Below are 12,978 nucleotides of genomic sequence, written 5' to 3' on the forward strand. Positions count from 1 at the left end.
TATACATTTCTTCATCATGCTCACTTACCAAGATTCTTATTTTATTTTGCTGGTGTTTCTTCACAGAGAAGTGCCCTGAATGTTGTACTTCTCTACTTAAACAAGATGCAGTTGCTCCTGTATGATAGGCAAGCTGCCCTGGAACTCACAGACCCTGGGTTTGAATACAGCAAGAGTTCTACCTCTTACACTACTGTAAATATTTGCACTCATGCCGATGAGTGAGGAGTCAAGGCAGAAGAGAGGGGAGTGCAGAGGAGGAGATGATACTCTTCCCAATATTCTGCTAGTGTTTCTACAAATAAGAGATTTGGACAGAAACAGGACTTTTCTACAATAATAAGATGTAAAGATACTGAAGTATTAAGTATAAACAAATATATTCAGTATAAACAATTAAGTATATTCGTGACCTCATGGACCAGAGTACGCCAGACAGGAGTGCCTGGCGTGCTCTGGTCCATGGGGTCACGAAGAGTCGGAAACGACTGAACAACATAAACAAAAAGTGAACTGTGATATTAGATACTTCTAATATTCCTTGGGTACTTAACCTTATATCTACTATATCTGAATGTGAATATAAGGGAAGAGATATACAGGTCAATACTATTTTTGCTGCTTATTTTTGCTGCTCAAGTTGCAGGTGCTAAAGCAGAACCCTATGCTAAGTAAGTCAACTAGAGCTACTCATCTGTCATCTACTGCTGCTGTATACACAAGAACATCAGATCAGACTGTCAAGATTTTGAGAGAAGAGTCTAGAATAACTGCATTCCGCTAACACTCAATTATGTAAAAAGAAAGGTTCCTGCATCTCCCAACTATTTTGGGAGCCAGTTCCCATTTCCTTGGGACAAGAGACAAAGGAAAAGTTTTTATCATTAATCTTTGATTTCTAGATTCTCAAGCAGTAAGCATACTAAATGTGCAATACTGTGCAGGTTTACTCAGAAGTAAATCCCAGTATGTTAAACGAGGCTTACTCCTAGGTATATATGCATAGGATTGCAACTTTAATACAGCAACTCAATAGAGTGGTCAGCTCCTAAAACTGCCAATTTTGTATGATATCAAAATATGTTTCAGATATTGCAACTATTCTTAATATGGCTTCTAATAACTTTGCACTCATTATACTAAATTATGAAACAACACTTCTATGTATTATGTCATGTCATATGCACAGTCTGGTCTTGAATTTTTATTTAAGCTGTCCATTGACATCGACATGGTAACTATCTGTTGGCTCAAGCCTCCAGTACTTTGGGTAGTTTCAGGTTACCATCCAATTGCTAGTAATCAGTTTTAATTTTTAAGTTTACAGTTATTTTAAACATTTTAAAATTGTTAATATTTTTCTTATATTCCTTACAAAGGTATATCTGTACACCAACAAACAACAGAAAAGGTAACAAAACATAGCACTTAAATGTTCCCTAGAAAATACAAACATACAAACCAAATTTTGTACAAATTATGCAGAGGGCAAGATCCAATGTTGTGCCATTGAATGTGTGGGAATTCCCTTCCCTACACTTCCATCTTCCAGTCTACTCCAGAGGGACCCCCGGCCCCAACCTGCATGGGAGAGGGAAAGAAGGGAAAGTTTTGATTGCGCAACTTGGGGCACCACAATTAAATGTCACCCAGAGCTTCTTTGGAATAGCATCAATTCTCAGTTCTTTATGAATGTAGTACTCAAGTCAAGATCTCTCTTCTGCTTTATCTTCAGAGGCAAGAGAGGTTGGTGTGAGATAAAGGTTTTTTAAGTGCTCCAGCATCACTTTTTCCTCCTCTTCTAGAGTTTCTTCCTCCTTCATCTCCCATCTGAAATTTAAAAAAAACACACACAAAACTATTGTATTTCTTCAAATTCATTAAGCTGATACCACACTTATTTGCTTAATATACTGGTGAAAATTATTTAACTGACTTTCATGTATTTAGTGGACCCAATTTATTATTCTTAACTGCATAAGATATATAATTTCCCTACACACATTTCTGCACACTCAGTAGAAATGATTTATTATTATGGTATTTCTAGATCATGGGCCATTCAGTGCTTTGGAGTCTATGTACTAAACTTTTATCTGTGCATGTATTGCATTCTCTGGATTATTTACTTCCTGCATTCAAGGCATACTGGCTGAACATGGCAGTTTACAAAAATAAAATACTTCATAATATGAAACACTCCATCAACCTCAATAATTTCAAAGCAACAACAATAATATGTTTTAAAAGCATGACACATTGTCGGAATAACACAGTTTTCAGGAGATGTCCAAATGATTATTAAAATATTAACATTCTAAGGCCTTTTAAGCATGTTTGTGGTTTGCTTTTGTTTTACTATGTATTTTGTGGTCTCATTTTGTATTTTTATGTTGTGATCTTCAGCTGAAGGGCGGCATACAAATTAATAGAATGCATGATTCCTGCTGATCATCCACTAGAAGTGAGTTCCACAGGCCAGGTTCTACCACACTAAAGGCTAAGTCCCTAGTAAAGGACAACCAAACTATAAGAAGCACACCTCAAAGAATCTCTGTGATCAAAGAAATTAGATAGCACTTTGGGTCTAAGCTGAATAGTGCTTTGTGAATTTACATAAAAATCTTGAACTTGGCTTGGTAGTAAATTTGCAACCAGTGTAGTCCTCTCTGGATAGGAGTAGCATGTTGCCAGTAGCCAGCTCCTATGAGCAGTCTGGCAGCTGCATTCTGCACCAGCTGCAGCTTCTGGACCAGATGCAAGAGCAGCCCAGCATAAAGCTTGTTACAGTAATCAAATCTTAAGGTTACCAATGTATGGATCACTATGGTCAGGCTATCCTGGTTCCAGCAACAGTCACAGCTGGTGTACCAGCTGAAGCTGGTAAAAGCATTCCAGGCCACAGAACTTACTCAGGCCTCTAGTGACAAAGATGGATCAAGGAGTATCCACAGGCTGCAGTAGCAGCCACACAACCCACCTCCTTTAAAACAGCAGGCACTATCTCATCATGCAAAGAAGAGTTCACCAATTTTAGACACACCTGGTCAACCCATTGATTGTACCAGTTATGATGGGCACGTATCCAGAGGGCAAGTGGTTGCGTGCATCCCTGCAAGCACCCCTGTATCCATGTCTTTAGGTTGCATAAACTAAAACTGATCCCACAAAATTGAAGTAGGTTTATCATTGGACAGTAATGGTAACATCTAAATTGCCACAAGGTCAAGCCAATTCATCCTCAAAAAGATAGGTCAGGAGACCTCCAGTAGGTAAAACAACACTCCATACATCACATAAAAGCTCTGCTGTACAAGGATGCAAGAGAAGCCTTTTTCTGCCCATATTTGTAGACTCAATTATGAACTCTAAACAGTGCTTGGTTGGCCTTCAAATGAGATACCGTATATACTCGAGTATAAGTCGACCCAAATATAAGCCGAGGTACCTAATTTCCCTACAAAAATGTGGGAAAGCTTATTGACTGAAGTATAAGCCGGTTCACCTTTGCCACTGTGGTAGAGGAGGAACGAGCAGCCCAAAGCAGCCCTTTGGGCTGCTCCTTCCTCTTCCTCCTTTGCTGCTGTGGAGCTCACCCCGTCGCAGGGTTTCGAACCGCCATTCTTCTGATCAGCAAGCCCTAGGGCTCTGTGGTTTAACTCACAGCGCAATGTTCCCTTGTGTTATACAGAGAAGGCTGGGATCCTGTCCTGTTTAAGCAGGAGCCAGGGAAAGTGAGCACCTGTGGTGTTTTAATACATCCTTAACTGATAGGCTTTCTGCCTTCTGGGGTCTAAAGTTTGCATTTATGTGAGCAGTTCAGGAATGGAACAAGCTGCCTGGGGAGAGTAAAGAACCACCGTTCTTGTACACTTCTTAAGGAATGGTTGACTTGAGTATAAGCCGAGGGCAGCTTTTAAAGCACAAAAAGTGTGCTGAAAAACTAGGCTTATACTCAAGTATATATGGTATATGCAACTAGCACTCAACCCATTGTCCAGCTTGTTTCACCATCTGCAGCTCCCTAGAATACCAGTGTGTATTATATAGCAAGGCTACCCCTGTACAATACTACTACAGTGGTACCTCGGGTTACAGGCGCTTCATGTTACAGATGTTTCAGGTTACAGACTCCGCTAACCCAGAAATAGTACCTTGGGTTAAGAACTTTGCTTCAGGATGAGAACAGAAATCGCGGGGCGGCAGCGGGAGGCCCCATTAGCTAAAGTGGTACCTCAGGTTAAGAACAGTTTCAGGTTAAGAATGGATCTCCAGAACAAATTAAGTTCTTAACCCGAGGTACCACTATATTCAATCTAAAATATGGATTCTCTATTTTGCTATTGTAGCCATTTGGTTCTTCTTTTTAATATGGCACAATGATTCAAGCATCCAGCCTTATTAATGGTATGCATTGTTCTACCACCATCTCAAGTATCCTAAATTTGGATGGCTTCTTTTTCTGTCCCTGAATGTGTCACGTAGAACAAACCTAACAACAAGCATTGCACCCTTTACTTGAATGTTGACTCAGATATTTTGAGCAACAGAAAGTATTTCAAAATGCTTTGTTGCCCATTTCAGGTATAAGACTAAATTTTAAGGGATAACACAACTAGAAAGGACTTAGAGAAAGCACCTAAACCACTTAATTTTGGTAGAAATATAAATAGGTTGCTAGTGTATGTTGAAGAAACTCTTTATGTGAAAATCTGTTCATTCACTTAAAAGGTATTGCTTGCACCCAGCAAGAGAGTTCCATATGCAGAAACAGCCTTCTGTGCCTGTTGATGGTGCATTTCTGAATGCATATCCCCATCTGAGCCCCATTAAAGCGGCTGGATGCATCTCTTTATGCCAATGGGGAAATGCATCTGCAGCTATACTAGGGCCACCACTTGTTATGCATGACTAGTTGCCTGTAACTGAAGCTGGATTAGGGCCAATTACTTTTCAGCGTCCTTTATTGAATGATAGCTCTGATGTTGATATTGGTCCCCAAGATCACATTTGGACCCATTTTCCCTCCCAAAATTAAAATGCACATATTTTGTGCCCAGTTTTGCCAATGTACATAGGAATATGTAAAACTGGAAACTGATCAAATATAACTTGCATGTTTCTTAGAAATGATTGCATTATTGAGTTTAAAGTAACCCAAAATCATAACATACAGCAGGAGTCAAGGGAACAAATTATCATTACTGCTCCAAAATGAATAAAAAGCATGTTTCTATGTTCAAATGGAAGCTGGGACTCAACATTTATAACTCAAGAGATGTCCAGAATGGAACATGCCTTTATTAGCATATCCAAAATGCATAACCATTATTTTGGCAGTAGCAGCTGGCAAAAAATTAGTGATGTACCAGTTCAAGTAATATGAATGAATTCATTTTAAAATACTGTCTCCATCAGTCAAACAGCCAACTTCTAACCAGTGTTATTTCAAATTAACAACAATGTGGCTTTTAGATGTCTTTTAAATCTATAACTGGCACAATCTTTATTTAGGATTAAATTAGAATTTTTGAAGATTAAATTAAATTAAATCTGCTGTCCAAATTGGTACTAGAGATGCTTGGATCATGTCATGGTGCCATTATTGAATATCTTGTTTATGAATAAAGTAGCCACCACGCTGTGCAAATGCTATGAAAATTTATCACAAAAACTTTAATTACAAGGAGTGTGGTGGAAATAATTTTGACACAAACAACAGGTATGATCCAAGTTAAGCATTTTAAGTCACATTAGTTTCAATAGGTGAGTCTTAAGCACATGTTTAGCTCTTCCATTCATATTAATGGGACTCTCATGAGCTCAGTTTTGATAGGATTATGATCTATATCAGCCTTCTTCAACTGATTGTGTTCAGATATTTTGGACTACAATTCCCATAAGCCCCAGCCAACATAGTTAAGGGCTGATAGGAGTTGTAGTCCAAAACATATGGAGGGCCCCAGGTTAGGGGTGGTTGTTCTATATGTTCATATAAAATACCAATACCTTGTAAGGAAAGAGAGCTGATCCTGGAAAAACTCAGGAAGGGTTCAATAGAGCTACTTCTTCCCTGCACTGTTGTTATTTGAGTGGTCCTTTGTTTGTGGATACATACACGCAAGCTATAGCAGAGAACCTTTCAGAAGCATTGGAGTTAAGGACCACCCCTGCCCCCTTCTCGGGGTAAATGTATTTTCAGCACTCTATGTATTTCAGCAAGATGGAACATGCAACCTATTCCATGCTTGCTTGACCATGCTGGAGCTGCAGCATAAAGGTCAAGCTTCTACAGTAAGAATGGAGGGCAGAATACATGACCTTTTAGGACCATATGAACAACAACAGCTACAAATAAGCAACACCGCTGTCTTCTTTGTTGATTCCGGATGCAAACTCATATGGATGGTTTGCAAACTTGCCAATCTACAGATTGGCACACAAAGTGCTCAAGCAGAAGACTCAGCAGTGTTGTGATTCCAATGGAATGAGAATTTAATATACAGTGATAAATGAACATGGACATCAAGGGTCATGTAGCTGCTCAAGGACAAAAACTTCTCTGGAAATGGCAATGGAAGGGCCCTTGCATTCCGGTGGAGAATACTCAATGTTTACCTGGGAACAATAATTTAAAATATGGTTATTGTCTGAAATAGCAATTTCTGAAAGCTTTTGCGATAATTCTGCAGCAACCTCCCAAGATATATAAATAATCTGAAAGATCAGCTTCTCTTTAGACCTAGGTTATAGTCAAGATAACTAAAAAGTATTTTTTCGAAAAATCCACTGAGCAAGAAATGAAGTAAAAATTCCCAATTCATATGGATTGAACTCCAGGACAAAGGAAAATAGAAATGCAAACTGGGCTGTAAGACCCACTTATCCTTGTGGATCTGCATAAAACAAAGTGATGTAACAATACAGTCCTTTTGGTAAAAATGGTTGCACAAAAATCTGAGCTCTGAAGGATCGTGCTACCAATCACTGCACTCTTGAAGAGAGGACATCCTGCAGATACTGTCTTATCAGGAGGTCTGTTCCACATGATATGTGGTGGAACTCCCGCCTCTTACATATCAGACACGTGTCCTCTTTTCAGCACCTATTGAAGACTCCCTTCTTCCAACAAGCCTTCTGTGACAGTAACATGAAGGTGCTGGAGGTGAAATAGCTAAACCAGGTGCGACAAACCTCCTCTTCACACTCTCCCCTTGTTACTAAGTGAATTTCTAATCAGGTGGTCTGGGTCAAATTTCAATCCACCCCACCTGTCCCTCTGAGGTCCGTCTGTGATGTCAATCCCCTTTTATTTATAATCTGGGGATATCTTAGTAACAGGAGTTTTCCTGTCCAGCGGCCGTGGCCGGTTATATCCTCCACTCTGGGCTTCAGGGGTTAAACTCTTCTTTGCCTACAGTTCGGGGTCTCTCTTTCATTAGATCCCTCACTATATCAGTTAGTTAAGCCCTCTTAGCAACTCTGTGGCAATACCAAGGTTTCCGCCTGCTAGCCCCTCCTGAGGAAACTCCAAGACACAAACTATCACCCTGCAGGTCAGTTTTGTCTTTTCCCTGAGTTCACCTCCTCATGAGCATACATAACTCGCTGGACCAAATAAACGACGATATTTTCTTAGCTCAACAATAAGAAGTCGTTATTCCTTTCAGAACATAACGGTTTCAGTAGTACAATCGTTTATAAGCTTAATTTCCTAACATTGTAAACTCTTTCTTTCAGCATCATATACACATCTTCAACCTATCCTAACCTACCCACCACTATCCTGGCCCCACTCCCTCCTTCTTCCAGTCACCACTCCACATCTCTAACGGCTGCTCCCTCCTTTTAAAGAGCGGAATGTCCCACCTCCCATGGGATATCTGCCACTCAAACTGGGGTGCCCATTAACTCATAAAACACCGTGGGTTTCTGAAAATCCCTTAACCTAGATCCGATTCGTTACACCAGGTTACCAATCAGAACCCAGAGGGGGTGGAGTCAGAGTGACAGTTTGTTGGCAGTTGAGAGAAAGATGGAGTGAGTTGTGGGAGTGGGATGGAATTGGGAGGTTGGTTGGAGTGGGAGTGAGTTAGGAAAGAGTGTGGGTAGGTGAAGTTAGTGTAATAGGAAAACTGAGTCAAGACCAGTTAGGAGAATAGAAGACAAGTAAATAGCTGAGAGGTGGTTAAGTGAGGGAGAGCCGGTAGAGGGAGTTATAGGTCTGGAAAGACACCCATGTTTGACATTGTCTGCGATCGTTTATGAAACCACATGCTTGTTATTCTGTAATAAATAAACATAAGTTTGATGTTACAATTTAACCCTGACTGGACTCAATAGATTTACCAGGTAGGGCCTGGTTGGTGGCAGCGAGAGAAGAATGTGTGGTGGCACAGGGATCAATCGACTGTGAAACATCCGGGGACCCTATGTGCGATCGCCACACCTTCTATGTGATATTTTCATCCCAGTGAGCATATGTACTTGAAACTGTTTTCTATAGATGCAGTTGTTTCATCTATGTTTTTATTGTATTGTGAAATCACTTCATGATGTTTCATAGGAAATGATTCATAAATGAAATAAACAATATCATCATCGTTTGAATATAAATGAACATTACCCACAACAAACATCATCACTTGACTATTTCAAACAGGTGGAACGATAGGAACGTTTTGGCAAAGAACGTGACCTTTACTCTGGAGCAGGCACAGATGAATAACAGTTTGGTGCATGCAAGGGTTGTGAAGATGCAACTCATCATACAGTGACCACCTTTCTGAGAACTTAGGGGTGTGTGTGTGAGAAAGAGAGAGAGAGAGAGAGACCATTTAAAAAGATCTTCCAGCACAACATGAATGAATCTCTTAAAATGCCTGTCTTGCAGTCCATCATGCTACAGAAATATGTGCTACTGGTCTTTGTATCAAAGATCCATGCTAGGAATTCACCAATGCTGAAAGATGGAACATAGCTAGGCAGCTTTTGGAGCATGGCGGCATTACAGGAGTAATAATAATAATAATAATAATAATAATAATAATAATAATAATAATTTGTTATTTATACCCCGCCCATCTGCAGGGTTCCCCCAGCCACCCTGGAAGGCTCCCAACAGAATACCAACAACAACAATAAAAAGCGATAAAATATCAAACTTTAAAAACTTCCCTAAACAGGGCTGCCTTCAGACTTTAAAAGTCAGATAGTTGTCTATTTCCTTGACATCTGATGAGAGGGCATTCCACAGGGCGGGTGCCACAACCGAGAAGGCCCTCTGCCTGGTTCCCTGTAGCTTCACTTCTCGCAGTGAGGGAACCGCAAGAAGGCCCTCAGAGCTGGACCTCAGTGTCACTCCCTGCCTTTCCTATGCTACACAGCTACCAAGATATAAAAATACTCCAAAGCACAGTAGAAGACTATATTTATAGTGCACTAATACCTTTTTCTGGAGTTGTTATGTGAAAGAAGTAACAAAAATAAATAAATTACTTAAGCAAACTGTCTCCCAACACACTCTTCCTTTCTTAACTTAAAAGTTTGCTATTGTATTCTTAATTGTTTTAGAATAGTTTTTATTATTATAAACATTGGTCATAACAATGTTTTTCTTAATAGTGGCATGAGGAACCTAACTGTGGATCCCTACATCCAGTTAAGTAAGTAATGCAACATTGAAGGGGCTGCCTGATTCACACAGCTAAGCATCCCAGCTTACCGGTACTTTTTAAAAGAACACAGTCTAGGCAACAAAGGCAGGAATAGCTCACTCTTGGATCTTCTTGCTTTTTGTTGTCATGTTATAAAATAATGCTGTTCTCTGCTACATAATGTTTCTCAGAATTAATCTCCTATTAGCAAACTTTGTGATGAGAAACATCCAAGGAAAAGTTGGAAAGTAGCTTGTGCTTGGTACAGTTCTAGAAGTTTGAGAACCCAGGTATCTTTGACTCCATGAGTGCTGAGGAAAGAACAGTCTATTATAGTTTTTAAAGCATCTCTTTTAATTGCTTCCTCTGTAGCCTCCTAATTTTCTCAAATGCTGGGAGCTTACTCTTTATGTTGTGGCAGTGAACCAGATTCTGATAATACCATGCTTAGTGTACCTAATGCAGTAATTTTTCAGGTAATTTCCTCACACAAAAGACCCAACCCACATTTTTAGTCATTTTTGCTAGTCTGTAATTTACTTTTGGCCAACAAATGAACAATTTAGTTTCATCTGTAACGAAAACAAACTAATTTGCCTTTCTTTGGTTGATTTTAACAGTACTATTACAGTATTATCCAATAGTAGAAGTAGCATGCATATTTAAACATATTCCACAGATAAAGCATTTTGTAGATGGAGGAGGGTACACTGACACAAAATGAAATATGCCTCCCAAGATAAAGATAACCTGCATGAAAACACAGTTGCAGGAAAAGTAAATTATAAAGCAAGCATTTATCTAATCATTCTAAAGACTGTAATTACACAGTCTGTGCATCAAAAGGCTTAAGAACTATTAAAAGAAAACATTTTAATTAAATATATATTTAAATGAGTTTTCCATAAACTGTCAATTGATGCTTCCAGCAAGTGTTGTAAATGCTTTTTAAAAATAGAATTCATATAATCACTGGCAAATCCTCTCTTTTAATATTGTCCAATGTACACGAATACATATGTCATAAGGCAATTTCACAACATTCTTTAAGCCCACACACATGTGAATGGTCTCATCCTGCTACATCCCATTGCCTCTGCATCCCATCTTTCCTCATAGCATGCCACCTATTATTTTCTCACAGTAACAAAGTATCATACCTTTCTGGAGACCCAGCACTCACATTCATATTCCTGGCTTCCCAGAAATGAAAATACAAGACTAATGGCACTCAGTTTTTTTGATTGAGCCAGTGTTAAGCCCTAACTCAAGTTCCCATACACCTGCTGTTCTTGATTTCTTATTGTGCTTAGTCTAGACTGCTAGGTAAAAATTTACCACCACGTTTTTGTTTTTTTAATGTACAGGCTATGCATGCTCATTCATTGTTTCATAGTGGCACAATGGGTCTGTGTGTCTGGCTGTTAACCACAAGCTTGGTGGTTCAAGTCCACCCAGAGACAGCTGTGGGCAGGATTCCTGCATTGCAGGGGGTTGGACTAAGTGACCCCCAGGTACCTTCCAACTCTATGATTCTATGATCAATACAGAAACATGAAGGGACAGGACTGGAATGCCAGTGGCATCTGAGAGCCACTCAGGGCTCAAGGATGGTGTGTGAGTGGGAGGAGCTATAAGGAGACAGAGGTTCAGGGAACTTAATTTAGTTAATGGAATATCTGTTGAAATCCAGGATCTGTGTGGGTAGAGCAGGTCTTATAGGACTGGAAGAAAAGAAGGAAAGTGATTCAGGAAATCCAGGTGACAAAAGTTCAGACAGTGCTGTTGGAGAGACACAGGAATTCATAGGTAGTTTCTGTATTTTATAAGAAAGTGGATCAATGCAAGCAATCTGGTCACTGTTTCATCTGCACTGGCCTCCAGTTCAAGTACAATTCAAAGTGCTGCTACTTACCTACAAAGTTTTAAACATTTTGAGACTAGATTGTTTGAAGAACCACCTCTTCCCATACAAACCTTCCCAACCACCAATTCTGGAACTACAACTGGCTGTGATACAAGACACGGCCTTTTCTGTTACAAGAACCAGGTTGTGAAACTATTTTCCCAGAGATGTTGGTTGGCTCACCCTCTTTTCTGCTGCCTCCCTGGTTTTATGCTGAATTGTTTTATCCAGCTCTTTTTACTGCATTTTACTACATTTTGTAAGCTGTTTTGATTTTAATTTGGAAATAAAAGCAGGGTGACTGCAGCCAGATTCCTGTGCTTCACATAAGACTGGTTCTTCAAATCCAGATTCAGTAGAGTAAGACATGTATTCAGAGGAAAGGAACCACAGGACCACGGGAAGATCTCACGCTGTGAGTGCAGAAGGCCGCAGGTTCAATCCCTGTCATCTCTAATTAAAAGATAGTGTTATGCCTATAATAAAGGTTATTGAATTGATTAAAATATAGCAAGTGCTGTAAAATATGTCTCTGCCTGAGACACTGGAAAGCTGCTGCCTATCAGAGCAGACCAACCTTTCTCATGCCTCCCGGATGTTTTTGAATCAAACTCCCACCAGCCCCAGAAAGCATGGCTAATGGTCAGGGATGGTGGGAGTTGCAGTCAAAAATAACTGGAGGGCATCAAGTTGGGGAAGCCCAATGTAGGCAACACTTGAGATGGTCTAATAGTTCCAAGTTTACTGTTGAAGCCTTATCTTTTGCTCCATCAACCACTCCCTGGATTGTTATGATACATATCCATTGTGGGTAGACCAATCTTATATATTTTTCTTGTGTGCTCAAGCACAGAATGACAAGCTTAAGTCCCCAAAAGCTGACATTGAAAGAAACAATGCATTAGCTGCCGTTTTACTGATCCATACTTGGAATAGACTTCATAAATTTTTCTACATGCAGAAACTAGACCTTCTTGAACCTTCCTTGTGATTAATTAGAATGCCTGTCTTACATATTTTTCTCTCAGGTGTAGTAACCTTGTATGACCTTACCATTAAGAACTGATAAATAAATGCTTGGTTAAGCACAAACAGCTTGATAGGCAGTGAAAAAGAGTGATGATCTTGGTTTTTATGCAAGATATTTATGCTGTCATTTCACCTCATAGGGCCAAACAATTCAAAACACAAAATAATTCCTTGAAATGCCAGATAAAGTAAATTTACTTTTAATTCATTATGGCTAAAATATTTGATGAAAAGTAGCAGTACTGAAATTGCAGTTAAGCTATAGCATATTTTAATATCTCTATTTGTCCAACTGCAGATACTGGACAAACCCAAATCTGTGTTGTAATATGTATGCATATGTACAGATACAATTATTTAACCTCTTAAAAGATTGGAATGTTCTAG

At 39.4% G+C, this 12,978-nt stretch overlaps 1 protein-coding gene across 3 annotated transcripts in view; it reads right to left on the reverse strand.

The window, feature by feature from the left end:
• Positions 1–1,307: 1,307 nt before the first annotated feature.
• KIAA0825 (KIAA0825 ortholog) overlaps positions 1,308–12,978 on the reverse strand; it is a 180,328-nt gene continuing 168,657 nt past the window's right edge. For all 3 annotated transcript variants that reach the window (XM_033163690.1, XM_033163688.1, XM_033163691.1), the window contains one exon: positions 1,308–1,830. In XM_033163690.1, the coding sequence (XP_033019581.1) occupies positions 1,707–1,830 (124 nt within the window). In that variant the 3' untranslated portion in view covers positions 1,308–1,706. The remainder of the gene's footprint in view (positions 1,831–12,978) is intronic.

This window comes from Lacerta agilis, chromosome 11 (genome assembly GCF_009819535.1).
Source record: "Lacerta agilis isolate rLacAgi1 chromosome 11, rLacAgi1.pri, whole genome shotgun sequence".
Lineage (NCBI taxonomy): Eukaryota > Metazoa > Chordata > Lepidosauria > Squamata > Lacertidae > Lacerta > Lacerta agilis.